The 19,986-nt window shown below is 47.4% G+C and overlaps 1 protein-coding gene across 6 annotated transcripts in view; it reads right to left on the bottom strand.

Moving 5' to 3' along the window:
• URGCP (upregulator of cell proliferation) overlaps window positions 1-15,383 on the bottom strand; it is a 29,109-nt gene extending 13,726 nt beyond the window's left edge. The window contains exon 1 of one of the 6 annotated variants that reach the window (XM_074312139.1): window positions 14,826-15,383. Coding sequence is in view for 2 of the 6 variants with exons in the window: in XM_019731674.2 (XP_019587233.2) it covers window positions 7,728-7,741 (14 nt within the window). In the remaining 4 variants the exon portion in view is untranslated. Of the gene's footprint in view, window positions 1-7,727; window positions 8,133-14,825 lie in introns of those variants that run through there. The other 5 variants (XM_074312136.1, XM_074312138.1, XM_019731674.2 and 2 more) reach the window with 5 other exon arrangements.
• Between the last annotated feature and the right edge of the window lie 4,603 nt (window positions 15,384-19,986).

Below are 19,986 nucleotides of genomic sequence, written 5' to 3'. Positions count from 1 at the left end.
CTGGCTGTCCATGGCTGTTTGAGCCCCTTTTACAGACAGGGCACTAAGCAACTCTGACTTGATGGGCCTGCTGCTGAGAAAAACCGGAGTTTTCACTGTCTCCACTTTTCAGCAAAGAACATATACTGCTTTCGTAATAAGTGAAAAAATGCAATCTTAAAGAAAAAAGAGGAGGGGGACAATAGGAAAGGTTGCAAATAGCTCCTCAGAGGGAAAGAAGCTGGCCTGGGGGCACAGGCACTGCCTCCCAGGGGCTCTCGGGACCCTCTCAGATCTTTCCAGGACGGAGCTTAACTTCGACCGTTTCTTTCCCACACAGAAGGCAGGGAAGTAGCGTGACATCATCACAGTAACGACCTTGAGTTTGTGCTAATCTATGAAAATACACATATGATTGAGGACTTCAGTCTGTCAACACACCTCACACCTGCATCCCTGTGTTGTAAACTGGCGGGGGGCCAAGCCAGACCTCACTTGTGTCCACTACTTGTAATTCACAACTCTGCTTTCAATAAAGTTGTGGCCTGAGTTGTGCCCCCTCAAACTCCTAAGTCGAAACCCTAACCCCCAATGTGACTATGTAGAGACTGGGACGTGTGAGGGGGTTCGTGAGGGTGAGGCCCTGATCTGCTGGGACTGGTGTCCCGTGAGAGGAGGCGACACCTGGGGGTTCACTCTCTGTCTGCAGGCACAGAGAAGAACCTGTGAGGACACAGCTCGTGGGTGGTCACCTACCAGCCAGGGACAGGGACAGGGGCCCAGGAGGACTGAACTGGCCTGCATGGGCTCTGGGACTCCAGCCTCCAGAACTGAGAGAAATACTCTCTGTTGTTTAAGCCACCTGAGCTGACTGAGCTAACACCCCAAACCATCCTGCAGGTGGAAACGGGGCTCAAAGGACAGGCCAACATCACCAAGCCAATAGGCCAGGCCAGAACCCAAACGGGAGACTGATGGTTCCCTCCTGGCTCTTTATTTTTCAGGCTCAGATAGCTTTTTTGTAATGTATGATTATAACTAATGATTATAAAAATCACAGAAGCCAGCCCATCTGCCGAGTCACAGTGCAGCCCTCCTGCGAGCACACGTGCAGGGCCTCCCCCTGCCCATCGCAGGCAGCCAGACCCGGAGAGAAAACCAACAGCGCTTGCGATGGTCCCAGACATGGGCAAGGGGGCATTCTGCAAAGCAGCTTTTGAAAATTACTAATATCATTAATATGCTTTCCTGATTCCAAAAATAAGACAAATATACAGAGAAGTACAAAGAAATGCCTTTGCCCTTTTGAAAAATACTCAGTGTATTAAACGATTCTCTTCTCCTTTTAATCTTTTCATGTTGCTATAGGTCATTCTATCAACCGATACACAGGACTGCCCGTTTTACTCCCTATTAGGGCTCTTTAGGTTTCAGACTTCTCCTGGTCCTCACAAGACCCCTGGGGCATAGAGTCACAAGTGCAGCTCAGTTCAGGCACTGCCTGGGGCCGCGTGGGCTCCCGGTCTCCGGTGGGCTCCCTTTCCATCCTGGGGCACCTCCCACAGACTTCTCTCCCAGGCCAGGGATGACCTGCCTGCCACCCTGATGGGTCCATCAGCAAGCGCACATCCTGGTTTGTACCCAGGGCTCCCTTCAAGTCCGGCGGTGGAGTCAAGACCCTGACTACTCGGCCGTCTGCCTCACTGGTTGTCTCTCCGAGGAGTTACCTGAGGAGCCTTTCTACTTACACCTGGAGACTCTGGCTGAGGAGACCGCACAACTCTGAAAACAGATGCTTGCTGCCACTCAGCATCCAGCACTCCTTGGACAGGGTCCCTCCGTACCCAGAACCGTGTCCAAGCCTCAGGAGCTGGGCCAGTTCCTAGCAACAAACCCAGCTCCTTCACTGATGCTGCCAATCAACCAAATGGCACAGAAAACCGCCACACACGGTCGGCCAGGTCAGTCCAGGGGCCCCCGCTCACTGTCGTGGGGGCAACAACACACTATTAACTGCCTTGGATACAAAGATTCTGACTCAATTTTTGCTGTTTGATGCTGACAGCTTTCAAGACCTACCACTTCCCCTCTGTTCAACATCTGGGCCCCACAACAAAACCAAACCCAAAGCCAGAAAGCCTCACTCAATTAGCGTAAACCTTTTCAAAATCTCTTGGTGTATGCTGTGGGTGGAACTGTCCCCTGAAAAGACACATTCAAGTCCTGCCCCCAAGTCTGCGACTGGAAACAGGGTCTTTGCAGATCTAATGAGTACGTTAAGATGAGGTCCTGCTGGGGCAGGGTAGGCCCCCAGTGCAATGACTGGTGTCCTTACAAGGGGAACCTGGACACACAGGGAGAAAAATGTGGAGACGGAGGTGACATTGCAGTAGTGCCGGTAAGAGCCAAGGAACACCAGGGACAGACAGCAGACAGCCACCAGAAGTGTGGTGAGGCCTAGGACAGACACTCCCTCAGAGCCCAGAGGAAAACCACCTGCCAACACCTTAGTCCGAGACTCCGGGCAGCCAGAACGTGAGAAGAAGTTTCTGTTTTCTCTAAGGCCCAGTTCGTGCTGCTGGGTCACAGCACTCGAGCAGACATGGTGCATGTGTGACTGTGATCAGAGATGTTGGCTTCTGCCTGTGCTGATGTGGATTGTCCCTTGTGTGTCTGTGTTTCTTCTCTGCTTCTTATAAGGATACCTGTCATTGGATTAAGGCCCAACCTTACCCAAGGCGACCTCATCTTAACTAATTATACCTGCAAAGAGACCAGTTCCAAAGAGTCCCGCTCACAGGAACTAGGGGTTGGGACATTATCATATGTTTCAGGGGGACACAATTCAACCCACAACAACATGCGAGTCAAAACTAGGGTCATCCCACCTCTGCAAGGTGACCACACCCTTTGAAAAGTTTAAAAGTCATCATTCAGCAGTGGGGCTGAGAAAACATCCATGAAAAAGTTCCTCAGGACAGCTCATGAGAACAAAGACGTCAGATATTAGCACACGGGTAAAAGCCAATTGCTATGCATCCCAGGACTTCAGTCCCTGAAACACGCTGGACTGCACGGACAGCATGACGGAGGTGCCAGTGCCGTGCTCTTGCAGAGGAGACAAGCAGACCCCTCCCATCAGACAGCAGTGTCCTGCCTGCTGGCAGTGACCCTTCAGCAGGGTCATGGGAGATACTACTGCAACACCACAACCTGAGAGGGCTCCATGGAGAGAACCGGTGGACTGAGCAGCTAGTGTTTGTACTGGGTTCATGCCTTGCAGGTTAGCCGAGTGGGAGAAAACGGCTCTAAAATGCAGCTTTGACCCCTGCAGAAACTTACACCAGAATCAGGCTGTAAAGAGGTTATAAACACTCGTTATACAACCTCTACACAGCACACATGTGCCAACCTGCAAAGCCAGGTGGCCGTCCGGCCCGGCATCGGGTTGCTCCCAGGGCCCGGGGGCACTCATGTCCGGGACACATATCTGCAGAAAGCGGCCAAGGTTCTCCTGGATTAATCCACATACTTATTTGCAGCTAGAAACTTTTCTAAAAGTTGGGGGCACATCCGTGAAGAACACAGACATCCCTGCTCTTAGCTTACACTGAACGAGGTGGACAGACTGGCCAACAACCGGAAAAAGTTTAAACGGGCTGCACCAGGAGGAGTGAGGTGCTGGGGAAGAAAGAGCAGGAGGCTAGGCTCAGGGCACCAGCGTGCGGGGAATGGGGTGGACGGCTGCTGTTGTTCCAAGGGAGGGGACATGCGAGTCCAGGCTTGGCAGGAGGTGACGACACGAGCAGGAGCTCCCTGGGCAGTGGTCCAGGCAGATGTATGGCTGCTGCAGCAATGGTCTGAAGGTGCAGGGGACCCACAGGATGCTGTTGTGGCTGGTACGGAGTGCACAGCGCACAGCAGGAGAGCTCTGGTCAGACCCAGCTTCCTTGGAACCCCAGGCAATATTCCTGTCTCATGTTGAGAATAGATGAGAGATGGCAGTACCTGAGGTGACAACACTGGGTTGAACTCTGAAAGTCTCTGTGAAGGATTTCAACAGACTGGATAGAGCGTGTGAAAAAGAGCCCAGGAAACCTCCAAGTGTTCAGGCTCTAGAGAGCTGCTGCTGTCTCTGGTGGGAAAACGTGGGGTGAGCAGGCTGGCAGGGACCATGAGTAAGTCAATGCCCACATGCCAGCTGGGCACACAGGGTAGACCTCCGTGGAAATGCTGAGCGGGAATCAGGGCTAGAAGGGGCTTGGCGGGGCTGGAGAAGCCAGCCCTCCTCCAGGCACCGCAAAGACCACTGTCAGTGCCTTCCCTAAAGACACACATCTACCCATGACAAAGGCAGAGTCACCTTGCTATTTACCCATGACAACGGGAAGAAATTATGGTGCCAGGAGACCGGAAAACCCAAGAGACCAACTGGAAAACAACTACAAACAATGAGAGAGCAGTAAGCTGAGGACAAACAGAAATCTTTTTAAAAACTCAACTGCCTTCATGTATACAAAAATTTAGAAATATGGAAAAGGAAACTCCCATTCCCAGTACCAATATTTAGGAGTAGATGTAATAAATGTGCAACATCTATATGAAAAAGAATCTCTAAATACTAAAGAATATAAAAGACTAAAACAAATGAAAAGGTATATCCTGTTTGGGCAAAGGAAGGCTTAGTATAATTTTTAAAGTCAGTTCTCCCTAAATTAACCTGTAAGTGATTTTTTTTGAACTTGTAAGGTTCAACACCAGATAAGCTTATTCTATGGAAAAATATTTGTACAATCAATATCAGGAAAATTCTGAAAAAGAAGAGTAACAAAGGAAGACAAAACCTGCCAGTGAGTAAAACATGGTCCAAGCCACAGTTCTGGTTCATGGACAGCCCAGAAAAGGCCAATATAGCTGGGAATTTCATCTCTGATGAAGGTAGCTGAGTATCGTGATTATTCCTTTACAGCAGCCTGGAAAAATAATGGTAATGCCTAGTCCTCCTTTCACCAAAATGAATACCAAATGGGTCTGAGTCACGTTAGAAAATGAAACAAACAAACGAAAAAAAAAACACTGAAAGAAAATATTAAAGACTTTAAAAGGCTCAGTTGGTTGGAGCACATCCTCTCAACCACAAGGTTGCCGGTTCGACTCCAGCAAGGGATGGTGGGCTGCACCCCCTGCAACTAGCAACGGCAACTGGACCTGGAGCTGAGCTGCGCCCTCCACAACTAAGACTGAAAGAACAACAACTTGAAGCTGAACAGCACCCTCCACAACTGAGATTGAAAGGACAACAACTTGACTTGGAAATAAAAAGGCCTGGAAGTACACAGTGTTCCCCAATAAAAGTCCTGTTCCCCTTCCCCAATAAAATCTTTTTAAAAAAAGAAAAAAGACTTTAAAAAAAGAAATCTCAGAGTAGGGAAAGCTTCATACATTCAAAAGGCACATGACAGGTGGAAAAAAAGTGTCTGTGACACAAATGACAAAAGGCTCATTTTCTCAATGTACAAAGATCTATAAATTCAGGAGAAAGAGCCCAGGACATCCCCAAAATGCATTTTGGGCTCTAAACAAAAAGAGGAGGAGGACACCAAACTCCACTGTGCCTTCCAGCCTGGGAGACCGGACTAGATAAGGAACAGGGTGCAAGAGTCTCTTTATATCTTTTGAAATGGGCACCCGGTACCTGTGGTACTTGCTTTTTAAAAGTAAGGCAGCTAACAATTTTATAAAATGCTACCATGTGCAGAATGTACAATAGAACCAGCGCAGCGGAAAGGCCTCCTGACAAGCAGGCGGGTCTGGGAAAGCACAACCTACAGAAGGCCGCTTCTAAGTTATTTCCGTGCCAGCCATGTTTTGCAAAACCGTAAGCAAAGGCACAAAGGTTCCAACGAGCTTCTTACTCCAACGAAGAAGCTTCAAGCGGAGCAGACAGTGCTGGACGACAGTCGCCCCCTATGCTCCTGGTCAGAACAAAATTCAGAATCCAACATTTCTGTTTGTGCCTCAGTAACCACATTTAAAGCAACCATCCTTAATGGGGTCGTTTTACATCAAGTTTTAACTTAAAACGACTTAGCTGGGCCTCATTTCCTTATCTGTATAATGGGGATAAAAACAGTACTTACTGATAGTGTTATTGTGCAGATTACCTTACTCTGCACAAAAGCACTTAGAGCAGGCCCCACAACACACTTCTTGGAAGTAGGACTGTCACACAGGAAGAACACGGGATTTGGAGGCCCATCCGTGAATAGCCCAGCAGAACCCACGGCTCCCCTCCCATCCTTGCCCTGAATGTCTGCACTTGTCCCCACAGCACCTACCTGGTACACTAGAATGAGTGTCTGCCGGCCAGCTGACTGAGGCAGGCCACAGGATCGCAGGAAGCCAGGTCTCCCTGGCTAGACTCTGAACTACCTGCAAAGCCTACAGAGTAAACACATCTGGAGATGTGGGTTGTCCCAATTTATACATACCATTAACAAGTGCATAGTTCTCTCTATAAAGTGAAATCAAGTATACTAGAAGTTTTGTGACCCCAGCTTTGCAATCGGCACCCCTCAGAAAATTACAGATTAGTACCAATTGCAGACGCATGGTGTCACTCATAAACGGAACTGCAAATATCAAATCTGCACTAATGCCACTTTCTACAAGGATGCAGTTTAGGTCCTGTTGGCTCACAGAAGGGCACGTCTGCAAAGTGGTGAGCTTGGACGCCAAATGTACCATCACTTTTTAAAGGGCCTCGGTGCAACCACGCACAAGCTCAGCCACCTGCCTGCTGCCCGCAGCCCTTCCGCCTCACCCTTTCCTGACGAGATGGGCAGGAATGCAGTGGGACCTTGACCCTCTGGGTGAATCAGCCAGGCCTTCAGAGGGACCAGCCCTCGTTTATTCTATTTATGAACTCAAAGTACTGAGTAAAGACCACTGCTCCCCAAACCTGGACAGAAGGCGGGTAGGAGGAAAACGCCGGGCTTGGTTCGAGTCAGACCCCAGCTTGCTCTTGTCTGCACTGAGCCAGGGCAGTGCATGGCCGACTCCGGCCTCACCAACGCGCCCGCAGGCCCCGCAGCTGTAAAGGGCCGTTGGGAAGTGCAAAGATGTACAACTTGAACGGCTGGCACACCCGTCAGGGCTAAGACTCTCTGAGTGGTGGACAGCAGTCAAATGAAGAATTTTACCAACTACAGCAATGACCTTGGGACTAATTCTCCTCCTCCGTGGTGTTGGAATACTGTCATTCCCAGCTTTCACGACTAGTTAAATTACTAAAACAGAAAGTAATCATAATGAATCGGTGGTTTTATTCTTCAAGTAAGGATTTAAAAAGAAATTACAAACTCTATATGTCCCATCACTTCGTAGAGGAAAGAGCATTTTAACACCGCGACAGACGGGGTGATGTCAGAACAGGGCCAGCCCCGCAGGCCCGCAGCCCCTCCAGGAACCCAGGAGGCACCGGGCGCGCGGGGTCTCCCCGCTCTCGCGGCTGACACTCGGGCGTCCGGGCCGCGTCCCCGCGGCGCTGCGAGCGGACAAGCGGCCACGACGACTAGGGGCGCGCTCCCCTCCCCCGCGCGGCCCCCGACCACGGCCCGGCCCTCCGCGTCCGCCCAAGGTCGGCCCGAGAGGGCCGCGGGGCCTGGCGAGCTCGGGCTGGGGGAGGCCTCACCCCGCCCTCGCCCCCGCCGCAGCCCCCGCTTGCACGGACCGAGCGCCGCACTCACCCGGACGACGCCATGAGCGCGGCGAGGTCTCGGCGCTGCCGCCGCCTCCGCTTCCTCCGCGCTGCGCGACTCGGGGAGGGGCCTCGCGCCGGCCACCCGCTGCCCGCCGGCCGCTCCAGGAGGGCGGGGAAGGGACCGGGGAAGGGGGGCCCAGGTCGGCCGGAGAAGGGGTATGAGTGAGCCCAGAGTCGGATGGGGGTGCGGCTGGGTTTCAGCTCCGAGCGGCCTGGGGGCGGAGGGGGCACGGCCCGCGACCCGCCCACCTGCCCAGGTGCCCGCAGGCCGGGACTCGCCGGGAGGAGCCTCTGGTGCGGAACCAGCCGAGAACATGCCCCTGGGCCACGAAGCAGCTGCAGGACCGGGTGAAGTCTACATCTCCCGCAATATGAGTTTAATTTCCGTAAGAAAAGCCTTTCCTTTAGCCCAGGAGTTCAAGGATTTGTTATTAAGCAAAACAGTAATGTCTTTTCTTACTTGCAGCGATGTCGTGCACAGTTGCTGGCCTCTCTGAGCCAGTTACCCCTTGTAAAATGTGTGTAAAACCCAACCGTGAAGCCCTGAGGATTGTGGGGGCACTTTTATTCTTTGCACGGTGTTATTAAGCAATAATGAGTCTGGAATTCCTGCAGTGGTTACTTCAGCCTCAGTTCCCTTCTCAACAAATGAGTTTTCAAAAATAAATGAGCTCTTGTAAATGGAAACGGTTAATCAAAAGCTCTGGACATTGCTGGTCACATTCCTGTGTTATATTAAATATTGTTGGTAATCACTTTATTTTTTACTACTAGTAAGAACAAGAGATAGCAAAGAAGTGACCGAAATCTTGGCTCTGTAGCCAGAATACCTGGGTTGAAATCTGGAACCTGGAGCAAGATAGAACCTCCCCCAGGGCCATAGTTTCCTCATTTGAAAAATGAGAATAATAGGTCCCTTCCTCTCTGTGAGTATTGAATGACTTAGTAATTTTTTAATGAGTTAATATTTTTTAAGTGACTGATAGATGCCTGGCACACGGTCTCTTTCACTTCCTGTGAACCTCTCCAATGTTTGGAGCCTGTGCCCTTTAGTAAACCAGAAGCTCACAATCGCTGCTGTGAGTTCAGAACACAAGTCAATGCTAGTAAATGTGAGCTCATGTGTAAAGCCTCAGGGCCTTCTGAGACCCCCAAGCAGGTTATGAATCCAGGGTTTGGAAGAGTTTTGGGAGTGGGCAACCACTGCTTGGTCCAAGGCAGTAATGTTTAACACTGCAGTGAGGCAGGCCAGATCGTTTTTTAAAAGAAACTGTTGGTTTTAAGATATATTTTAAAGTAACATAAGAAGAGTGAAACTAGACTATCTGATACCATATACAAAAATTAATTCAAAGTGGATTAAAGACTTGAGTATAAGACCAGAGAAAATAAAATACAGAGAAGAAACCATAGGTACTCAACTTATGGACCTTGGCTTGACAGGGGTTTTTGTGAACTTGAAACCAAAGGCAAGGGAAGTAAAAGCAAAAATAAATGAATGGGACTACATCAAACTCAAAAGCTTCTGCACAGCACAAAAAACCACCAACAAAACTAAAAGGCAACCAACTGAATGGGAGAAAATATCTGCAAATGATACCTCCAATAAGGGGCTAATATCCAAAATATATAAAGGTCTCATACAACTCAACAAAAGTAAAAAAATAATTCAATTAAAAAGTGGGCAGAGGACCTGGATACTTTTCCCAAGAAAACATACAGACGGCCAACAGATATCTGAAAAGATGCTCAACTTCACTAGCTATAAGGGAAATGCAAATTAGAACCATAATGCAATACCACACTACACCTGTTAGAATGACTATTATCAGTTAAGAAATAACAAGTGTTGGAGAGGTTGTAGAGAAAAAGGAACCCTCATACACTGCTGGGAGGAATGTAAATTGGTACAGACACTATGGAAAACAGTATGGAGATTTCTCCAAAAATGAAGAACAGAGCTACTATACGACTCAGCAATCCCTTTTCTGGGGATCTACCCTCAGATTTTGAATATACTGATTTATAAAGATACCTGCATCACCATGTTCACTGCGGCATTATTCACAATAGCCAAGACATTGAAACAACCTAAATGTCCTTCAACCGATGACTGGATGAAAAAGATGTGGTACGTACCGTTTCTCCAAAAATAAGACCTAGCCACACATTCAGCTCTAATGCGTCTTTTGGAGCAAAAATGTAATACTTATATTTAATATTAAATTTAATAAATATATTTAATATTTAATATGTATTTATATAAGACCAGGTATTATATTATAAAGACCCAATCTTATAGTAAAATAAGACCAGATCTTATATAAGACCTGATCTTACAGTAAAATAAGACTAGGTCTTATATTAACTTTTGCTCCAAAAGACGCATTATAGCTGATTGTCCAGCTAGGTCTTATTTTCGGGGAAACACAGTATATATAATAGCCATAAAGAAGATGAAATATTGCCTTTGTGACAACATGGATAGATATTGAGAGTATTAAGCTAAGTGAAATAAGTTAGACGGAAAAGGACAATAACCACATGATTTCATTCATATGTGAGATATAAAACAAAAAGAAGCAAACTCATAGGCAGAGACAACATATGGTGGTTACCCAAGAGGAAGGGGGTGGGGGGAGGATGAAGAGGGTAAAGGGTGTCAAATACATGCTGATGGAAGGAGATTAGACTGTGGGTGGTGAGTACATATGGAATGTACAGACAATATAAAGTTGTACACATGAAATTTACATAATGCTATTAACCAATGTTACCCCAATAGATTCAATTTTTTAAAATGTTAAAACAGAAAGATATCAGATCAATACTCTATGCTTTAAAGAACGAAAAAGACTGAAGAGCAAACGAAATCTAAAGTTAGCAAAAGGAAAGAAATATTAAACATTAAAGCAGAAAAAGATAAAGTATAAAAATCGGTGAAATAAAAAGTTTGTTCTTTGAAAAAATCAAAATTAACAAACTTTTTCCTACACTCACTTAAAAAGAAACAGGAGAGACGACACAAATTACTAAAATCAGAAATGATGGGGGGAACATTCTACTTATTTTACAAAAATAGAAAGAATTGTTTGTGGCCGGATGGACCAGTTGGTTAGAGCGCGAGCTCTGAACAACAGGGTTGCTGGTTCGATTCCCACATGGGCCAGTGAGCTGCGCCCTCCACAATTAGATTGAAGACAACGAGCTGCCACTGAGCTTCCAGGGGGGCGGCTGGATGGCTCAGTTGGTTAGAGCGCGAGCTCTCAACAACAAGGTTGCCAGTTCAATTCCCGCATGGGATGGTGGGCTGTACCCCACTGCAACTAAAGATTGAAAACGGCAAGTGGACTTGGAGCTGAGCTGAGCCCTCCAGTAGATTGAAGGATGACTTGGAGCTGATGGGCCCTCAAGAAACACTGTTCCCCAACATTCCCCAATAAAATTAAAAAAAAAAAAATTGTAAGGCAATACTATGAACGGTGGCGCACCAACAACCTACATGAAAAAATAATCCTGGAAACATACAATCAACGATAATTAACTAATGAAGAAATAGAAAATCTGAATAGATGTATAAAAGACATTGAATTTGTAATTAAAGAACCTCACAACAAAGAAAACTAGCCCAGATGGCTTCAATGGTAATTGTACCAAACATTTAAGGAGTTAACACCAATCCTTCTCTGACTCTTCCAAAAACTTACAGAGCACGTCTCACTTTATGAGGTCAACATTACCCTGATACTAAAGCCAAAGATGCTACAAGAAAACTACAGACCAATATCCCTTATGAATATTGATATAAAAATCCTCAACCAAATACTAGTACAAAGAACCCAAAAACAACAAAGGGATGATACACCATGACCAAGTGGGATTTATTCCTGGAATGCAAGGATGGTTCAACACATGAAAATCGATCAATGTAATATGTCACATTAATACAATGAAGGAAAAAAGTTTCTCCCCACATGCTACTTATTTAAAAAGAAATTTTTTTCTAACTTTCCAGTGGAGAAATCTGACAATATCAACAGAGTGACCAGACTTAACCAGTCATACTTATCAATGTCATGTACCCTCTGATGTGATGCACTGAGAGGCACAGCATCACTTCTGTAATAGTCTTCTGTAAATGCATAACTTTAAGCTCATCAATAGAAAACCCAAATTGAGGGACAATCGCTCTACAAAATAACTTTGTCATTCTCTTCAAAAGTGTCAAGATCATGAAAGACGAATACTAAAGAAATAAGATTGCAGGAGACTAGTTGACAGGATGAACAAATACAACATGGGACCCTAAATCAGACCCTGAACCAGAAAAAGGACATTAGTGAGACAATTAGTGAATTTTGAATAAAGTCTGTAAATTAGTTAATAGTATTGTATAGGTGTTTTCTGGATTAGATAACTGAATTAGTTATGTAATATGCTGTTAGAGAAAGCTGGGTAAATGGTATACAAGAACTGTGTATTGTTGTATTTTAAACAGTTTTACAGATATAATTTTCCCATTAGCAATCACTCCCCATTCCCCCCTTCCTCAGCCCAAGTGAGCACTACACTACTTTCTGTCTAATAGAGTAGCCTATTCTGAATATTTCATATAAATGGAATCATACACTATGGGGCCTTTTGTAACTGGCTTCTTTTCTCTCAGCATAATGTTTCAAGGTTCATCCATTGTTATATGAGTATGTTGCATTGTGTCCCCCCAAAAGATTTTGAAGTCCTAACCCCCAGCAGCTATGAATGCAACTTTAAAGTGGGTCTTTGGAGATGTGAAGCTAAGATGAGGTCATTAGGGTGGGCCCTAATCCAGTATGACTGAGTCCTTATAAAATGGGGAAATTTGGACACAGAGATAGACACACATAAATGAAAGACGGTGTCAAGACATAGGAAGAACACTATCTACAAGCCAAGGAAAGCCTGAGGCTACAAGAAGTTGAAGAGGCCCTGGAAAAGATTCTCTCACAGCTCTTAGAAGGAACAACCCTGTCGATAACCTTGATTTCATACTTCTAGCCTCCAAAACTGAGACAATAAATTTGTTAAGCCACCCAGTTTGTGACAACTCAAGCAATCTAATATTATAGCAATCCATGTCGTAGCACGTATCAGTACTTTATTCCTTCTTGTTGCTAAAAATATTCCATTGTGGATATTATCACATTTTGTTTATCCATTCAACATTTGGGTTGTTTTGACCTTTTGGCTAATATGAATAATGCTGCTATAAACACATGTATAAAAGTTTCTCTGTGAACATGTTTTAATTTCCCTTGGGTATATATATCTAAGAATGGAATTGCTGGGTCATATAATTCACTTTTTAAGGAAATTCCAAACTGTTTTCCAAAGTAGCTACACCATTTTACATACCCACCAGTCAAAGTGTGAGGGTTCCAACTTCTCCACATCCTCACCAACACTTGTTATCATCTGTCCTTTTAACACGTTGCATATGGCGGGGTTTAAATCCCTCGTGAAGATTCTCGTGATCCGTACGCAACGTGTTAAGTATAGCCATCCTAGAGGATGTGAAGTGATATTTCATTGTGGCTTTGATTTGTATTTCCCTAATGACTAAAAATGCTGAGCTTTTCTGTTTTATGTGCCTAATGGCCATTTCTATATCTTCTTTGAAGAAATTTCTATTAAAATCCTTTGCACAGTTTTTAATACTTTGCCTTTTTTAGAGTTGTAAGAGTTCCTTTTTGTATTCTGGATATTGAACCCTTATCAAATACATGATTTGTATATATTTTCTCCCATTTTAAGGGTTGCTTTTTGCTTCCTTGATGGTGCTGTTTAAAACAAGTTTTAAATTTTTATGAAGTCCCATTTATCGATTTCAATTTGTTTTATATTTGCAACACTTCTATACATCTAAAATTACTTCAAAATAAAAAGCTGTGTATAAAAATGTATGTAAAATGGTATAGAAGACTATGTGCTAATCTAACAGGAAATAGAAATGAAATTGTCATTTGCTATTCAACACAACTTTTTTTCTTTTCCTGAATTACAGTGTGCAAATTCTGAGGAAATTTTGGAAATTAACGTCATTAGTACACTCTCTATCCAGAGATAATTATCATTGTAATTGAGGTTTATATTCTTACAGGAATATATAAACATTTATAAAAATTTAGGATTATTTGTACTGTGGGGGAGAGCCATGCAAACAGTGTGGGGGACGGATGACTCATGAACTAAGAGGGATGATGCTTGAACCATCTTTGCAAGGTGATGGTTCTGCTTTAGGGGAAGAGAGAGGGGGTTTTCAGGACAGACGGCAGCCAAGAATAAAGGAATATAATGGATGCAGTGATGGAAACTGCTTATAGTGAGCCAGGCAGAACAATCCTGGATTCTTAAGGGCGTTGGATGACCATGGATGTGACCCTTGTAGGCCACAGGGCATCCTTGCCGAGTTTTGGGCAAGAATGCATCGTGATGAGATTTACATTTTAGAATTTATGAAGTTGTGTGGAAGACAGATTAGAGGAATGAGAGAATGGAAGCCGGGGACTTGGCTGGGTGACCACGTAAATGTCTGTGCTGCATTTTATATTCTGGGTACACATATACAGGTGACCGTATACCCTGGTTTGCCAGACACAGCCCTGAGTACATCTTTGCTCCTAATTGTATTGCACCCCATTTCAGTCTCAAAGTGTCTGAGTTTGGAGGATAAATACGGTCCACACACACACACCATAAAACTTTCAATCTTTACTATGTGAAACGCACTAATATTTTGTACTCTCCCTTATTTTTTTAATGTTGGTTGCAGCCCATTAACTTATTTCGTGACACACTCATTGTTCCTAAGCCAGTTTGAAAAACTCAGACCTAGATGCCTGCCAGGTCTTGGGAAAAGGAGGAGAAAGTGAAGTTTGGATATGCTCAGGTTAGGGCCGCGCTTTCCAACCTTGGTAAAGCAGGGAAATCCCGACGCCTGACTGAAAATGCAGCTCTCCAGGCCGACTGCACGTACAGCTGTGCTATGTGCATGTCTGTGGGAAGAACTAACACGTCTGACATAACACACACGAGTGTCTATACTTACACACTTAAGTTCAAAGCAGAGCTGAGAACCACTACTTTCAGGAGTGCGTGACCGCCGGGGAGGGAGCCCAGGCGGCGGGGACAGAGCTCGACCGGGGCACCTCCTAGGTGCTCGGCGAGTCCCTGCTGAACCACCGGCGCCTCGCCCCGCCTGCTTCCCCAGGCCCTCGCTGACCCGCTCCTCTCGCCCGCGCAGGGAAGCACCTCGCGCGGGACGCAGGCCCCAGTGTGCCCCGCGGCGCGCACGCGCAAGCGGACGCCCCCGTCCCCAGCAGCGGGGATGGGAAGACGCAGAAGCGGATGTAGAAGGTCAGGATGCCTCCCGCCCGCGGGCTTCTTGCGAGTGCGTCGATTAGCAAGCGGGGTCGTCACGGCCACCAACCGAACGGCGGCTGAGGTGCAGCCGAGCGCGGTGACACCTGCCAGGAGGGAGGCGGAAGCGACCCTGGCGCAGCCTAAAAGGGCGCGGCGAGCGGCTGGCGTCTCGTAAGGCTAACGTCCTGCCGGGCGAGGCCGGTGTCACGCGGCGTTGCATCCGGAGGGGCAGGGTCGGCATCACGTGGGCTTGAGACCTACAGGGCGGGGCCGGCATCACGTGTGTTTGCGTCGTGAGGGGCGGGGCTGGTGTCTCGGGAGGGGGCCGTCTGGGCGGAGCTACGCGGGATGAGGGCCTCAGTGGAGTAAACATCATGATAAAACGAAGTCCCAGAAAGGCACAGTCTCACAGACTCTTCTTTCTTTAAGAAAAGATGGGGGGGGGGGGTAGACAGTCGACTAGGCTGCTGTGCGACAACAGATGTGCTCCAGGAGCTCCCAAGTTGTGGCAGAACTCACTGCTGGTGCTTTCCAGTGCGAGCACTGAGGGTAGTCATAGCACAACTTCCTCAGCAAAGCCGGCAGCGGTCTGAGCCTGCTATGCATTTCCTTTATGGGGTCTCCATTTAGGATACAAATACCATAGGCTACGTTTTGGGTTCCGTGGGCCCGTTCCCTGCCTGTCACCATGGTGAGGATTGCCTTTTTTTTGTGTGTCTTTGTTACCCCTTTGGTCTTTGCTTAAACAAAATGTTAAATCTTCATAGATGGGGAGAATGCCATTACTGTGGTGTCCCCTGGGAAGGCTGTGCCACTTCAGACAGTCACAATGCTCCTTGCAGCCAGGTGTCACAAAGCAAGGGAAGGTGGAATAGGCTCACATGTCAGAGACAAGTCAGAGGCTAAGAGAGGGAAAATCCAGACCCAAGTTGGTGGTGAGACCGTGGGTGCCTTTCAGGAATATTAGCTTATGACTCCCGAGAAGCTGATAAGTTTCCTGAGTCCAGTCAAAATTCCCCCAAGCCTGCTCTCTGTTGGAGATGCGTGGTAGAGAAAGTGAAATCAGTCCTTTGGGATTCCCTGCAGAAATTATCATTTACCCTTTGCAAGCCTGAGTTGTGCTGTGTACCTGCCAGACCCCTCAGATAGGCCTGTCCCAGCAGTCTGCTTGGACTCACCACCTAGGAAACTCATGTTTGCCATGTTTTCCAGGGCTCAGTCAGCATGAAGAACAGGCTGAAAACCTTATTAGGATGCACTCTGGTGTGGGCAGCTTCCCTGTAACCCACATGTGCAGCTGGCACGTGTCCTAGGCAAGTCCCAGGTGGGCAGCTGGACAACAGATCCAAAAAGCCAGCTGTGGGGTGAGGTGGTTTTTTTCTCTGTGGACCAGAAAAGTCAGGGAGACATAAGATCTTAAGCAGTTGATCCATTGTGAATAAATGACTATTAACTACACCCAGAAGCATCTGGGTTTGCTGCATTGCTCTGAGATCTTGATCCTTTGTCAGGCTCCAGGAAGACCCAGGAGTTCCAAGAATATGGCAAAGGGTCAAAATCTGACTAGAGATAAAATGCCAGAATGCAAACAGTCCAGGCCTAGCAGCTCACAGCTGAGCAGTATGTCAATGCTGAGAGCCCACAGCAGCTCACTCAGGTGCTCAGGGATGGGCAGGTTTCTGTTTCTGACATTCAAGTTTTCCTTAAGTGCCAGGGAGGTGCTGGTGGGACAGGTCTCCAGCACTCCTGGCCTGAGGTCTGTCCCTGGTACGCAAAGGGAGGCAGAGCAGAAACCTCAAGGTCAACATGGGCCCCTAGTCTCTCCCACCCTGCCAGCCCCTCCCTCTTCTCATTGATGCACACTCCTGCCCTGGCAGTGCTGGTAAGGGCTGGGCCTGGAATAGATCTAGTCCAGGAATGGAGGAATGGAGGACATGGCTGTCAGCACCCGTGAGGGTAGGAGCGCTCCCTTGCCTGCTGTCCTTTGGTGAGAGGAGGAAGGACCCATCATTCTTCCTGGCTAGTCTGCTGGTTTCATTGTTGCCACCACCCAGGTTTCTCCCATTGATAGATTTTATTAATACTAAAATCACAAAGCCATAAAGAACCTGAAAAACCTATCAGACCAGATATTGGATTCTTAATTTTCCTTAAAACGTCTCCTTCACCCCCCACCATGTCTCCCAGGCCCCCAGTCTCTACCCTCTGGGGGAAGTTGGCCATTTTTGCATTTAATATCAAAGGCACAGCAGTGCAGGCTTGAGTGTCATCCTGACTCAGGAGGGACTGACAATCTGTCAACATCTTTAGGTTAAAATGTCAGCAAAGGTGCAGTGAACCTGTAGAATCACCCTGCCCCTGACTCCGGCCCTTTGAACCTGTCCTGTCGGGGGTGCTGCAAGCCCTTGGCAGCAGGAAGCATGGCTGAGGCTTCAGGCAAGACCTGAGCAGACAGACAACCTCATGGCAAGAGCTGTGTGAGCAGCAAGAGTGCAGCTGAGCCTCTGTGAATTGTTAGGGTGGCAGGAACCAGCGCCCCTCCTCCTGGGAGCCACCTCAAACAGACTTATGGCTGCCCCTCAGAGCCCAGCCCAAGGTCACTGCCTACCTGCAGGCCTACAACCCAGACCAGGGTCAGGGCTGCAGCCCTTTCACCTCCCTGCCATTGACTGACTGTTACGCTCTGTTCACATCATAACATGGACTCAACTATGAAGGTTTTTATTTGTTTTTTTAATGTCTCAAGATATGAAGTATTTGTTTACTGCATTCTACTTACCATGCAGCATAAACAAGATTTTAGGGTAGGAAAAACAATAATTCCATTTCTCTGTTATAACGTGGCCATGTGAGGTTGGAGCAGAGATGTAATCCTGGTGGTTTTAAGAAAATGATTTTTCTGCTAATTGACACTTCTGTTGATGAGGATTTTGAATAGCTATCCTTTTTTACTGATTGCTATGGTCTGAATGACTGTGACCCACCCCCAAATTTCCTATATTTCAATCTTACCCCCAAGGTGATAATACTAGGAGGCGGGGCCTTTGGGAAGTGATTAGCTCATAAAGGTGGTGCCTCATGAATGGCATTTGTACACTTTTAAGAGAGACCCCAGAGAGCTCTCTTGCCTCTTCCACCATGTGAGTACACAGCAAAAAGATGGCCATCTATAAACTAAGAAGAAGGCCCTCACCATACACAGAATCTACTGGTGCCATGATGGACTTCCAGCCTCCAGGACTGTTTATAAGCCGCCCGCTCCTGTATTTGGTGATAGCAGCCCGAACAGACTGAAGTACTGCTCTTCCTGTTCTTGTCAGACAGTTCTTTTTCTTAACGCCATTGGTTCCCTCTATACTGTGGGCTCCAGAGGGAGCCTATCAGCAAGATCTTCCCTCCACACTTGGACCCAGATGTATTTAGGACACGGTCAATTGCCCTCAGAATGTGGAGGACACTGACATTCAGGGCTCTGGTTTTTTTGCCTTGCATCTGCCATCTAATCTACAAGGAGAGCATCAGGAAGTAAAGCAGATCTGAGTTTATCCACATGCAAGTAAAGACGCTGTGTGAATGGCAGAGAAGTTAGGGAGAAGAGAGAGGAGTCCCAGGAATGACCTCTGGAGACATCTCTATCAAACTGAGGACCAGCCAACCAAAAAGAGAAGGATGCTGAAAGGAGACAAAGTCAAAAGCAGGAGTGGGAGGGAGGGAGGGGGCATGGAGATTGTCCACATGTGGCAGTCAGAGGGCTCTTTCAATCACGTCCTCTCTAAAGCTCCCCAGAGATTCTGTTACACCTAGAATAAAACCCAAAGTCCTTCCCCTGACCCACAGGGTCCTACAGGATCTAGCCTCCGCCCACGGCTCCTTCCCTCTTCTCCCTGTGCTCCCACCTCAGAGCCCCAACACATCTTGTTCCCTCTGCCTGGAGCACTTCTGCCCAATCTTCCTCAGCTGCCCCCAGCCCCATATTCACTCTCTGCTCCAGTGTTACCCTCCTCAGAAAGGCCTTTCCTAGTCTGTCAAGCCGACATAGACTCTCACAGGCTAGAACCGGAAGCGGAATCCTGGCGTCCCCAACTTCCCACCAGGGACCCCTCCTCACAGCCTTCTCAGTGGAGCCTGGGTCTCCCTGCAGCTCCCTCAGCAGTGTGTACGAACATGGTCAGCACACTGACCTCCTCTACTTCCAGAACAGAGATCGGACTGTGGCCTGCACAGCCTGATTCAGGCAAGATGGGATCTCCCCAAGTTGACTGAACGTTGAAAAGTCCTCCTAGACTTCTTAAGGGTCCAGGGATCCCAGGCTCGCGACTGGCAGCCAAGTGGACAGAGGAAACCGGTCACTAGCTGTTTAAATAGGCACATTGCCAGAGACAGAAGGGAAATCAAAGAGGGGCCAAAGAGAAGACAGAACAGTAAGGCTGTCTGAGTGCTGGCAGCCAAAGTCCTCCATTCCTCAGAGGACCATCAATCAGAATATGGAGGGCGGCGGGAATGGGGTTCTGTAATTTAGGAAGGTGTGAGTTCCCTAGGGCAGGAAGGGAAGTTGTGAGCGGCCTGGCCCCTGGCCCCCATTTTCCCTCGGGGAGGTCACGGCAGAAAGGAACTGGCCTCCTTCCGGCCAGGGCCTGCAAAGAACCAGAGGGGAAGGCAGGTGAGGGCGAGGAAGCACAACAGCCTCTGAGTTCGGTTCGTGGCAGTGTGATCGTCACTTAGCCTTCTTCTCCATCCATGTCCTCACTAACTGATGCTTGCTTCATTCATAGGTCAAACTTCCGTGGAAGAGTCCCAGGTGCAGGGAGGCTCTCATGAATCCAAGTTCTCAAATAAGCGCATTAGCT

Source organism: Rhinolophus sinicus, linkage group LG09, assembly GCF_036562045.2.
Source record: "Rhinolophus sinicus isolate RSC01 linkage group LG09, ASM3656204v1, whole genome shotgun sequence".
NCBI classification, from domain to species: Eukaryota; Metazoa; Chordata; class Mammalia; order Chiroptera; family Rhinolophidae; genus Rhinolophus; species Rhinolophus sinicus.
Note: the sequence above shows the minus strand (reverse complement) of the source record. Positions and strands in the feature narration are given on the sequence as shown.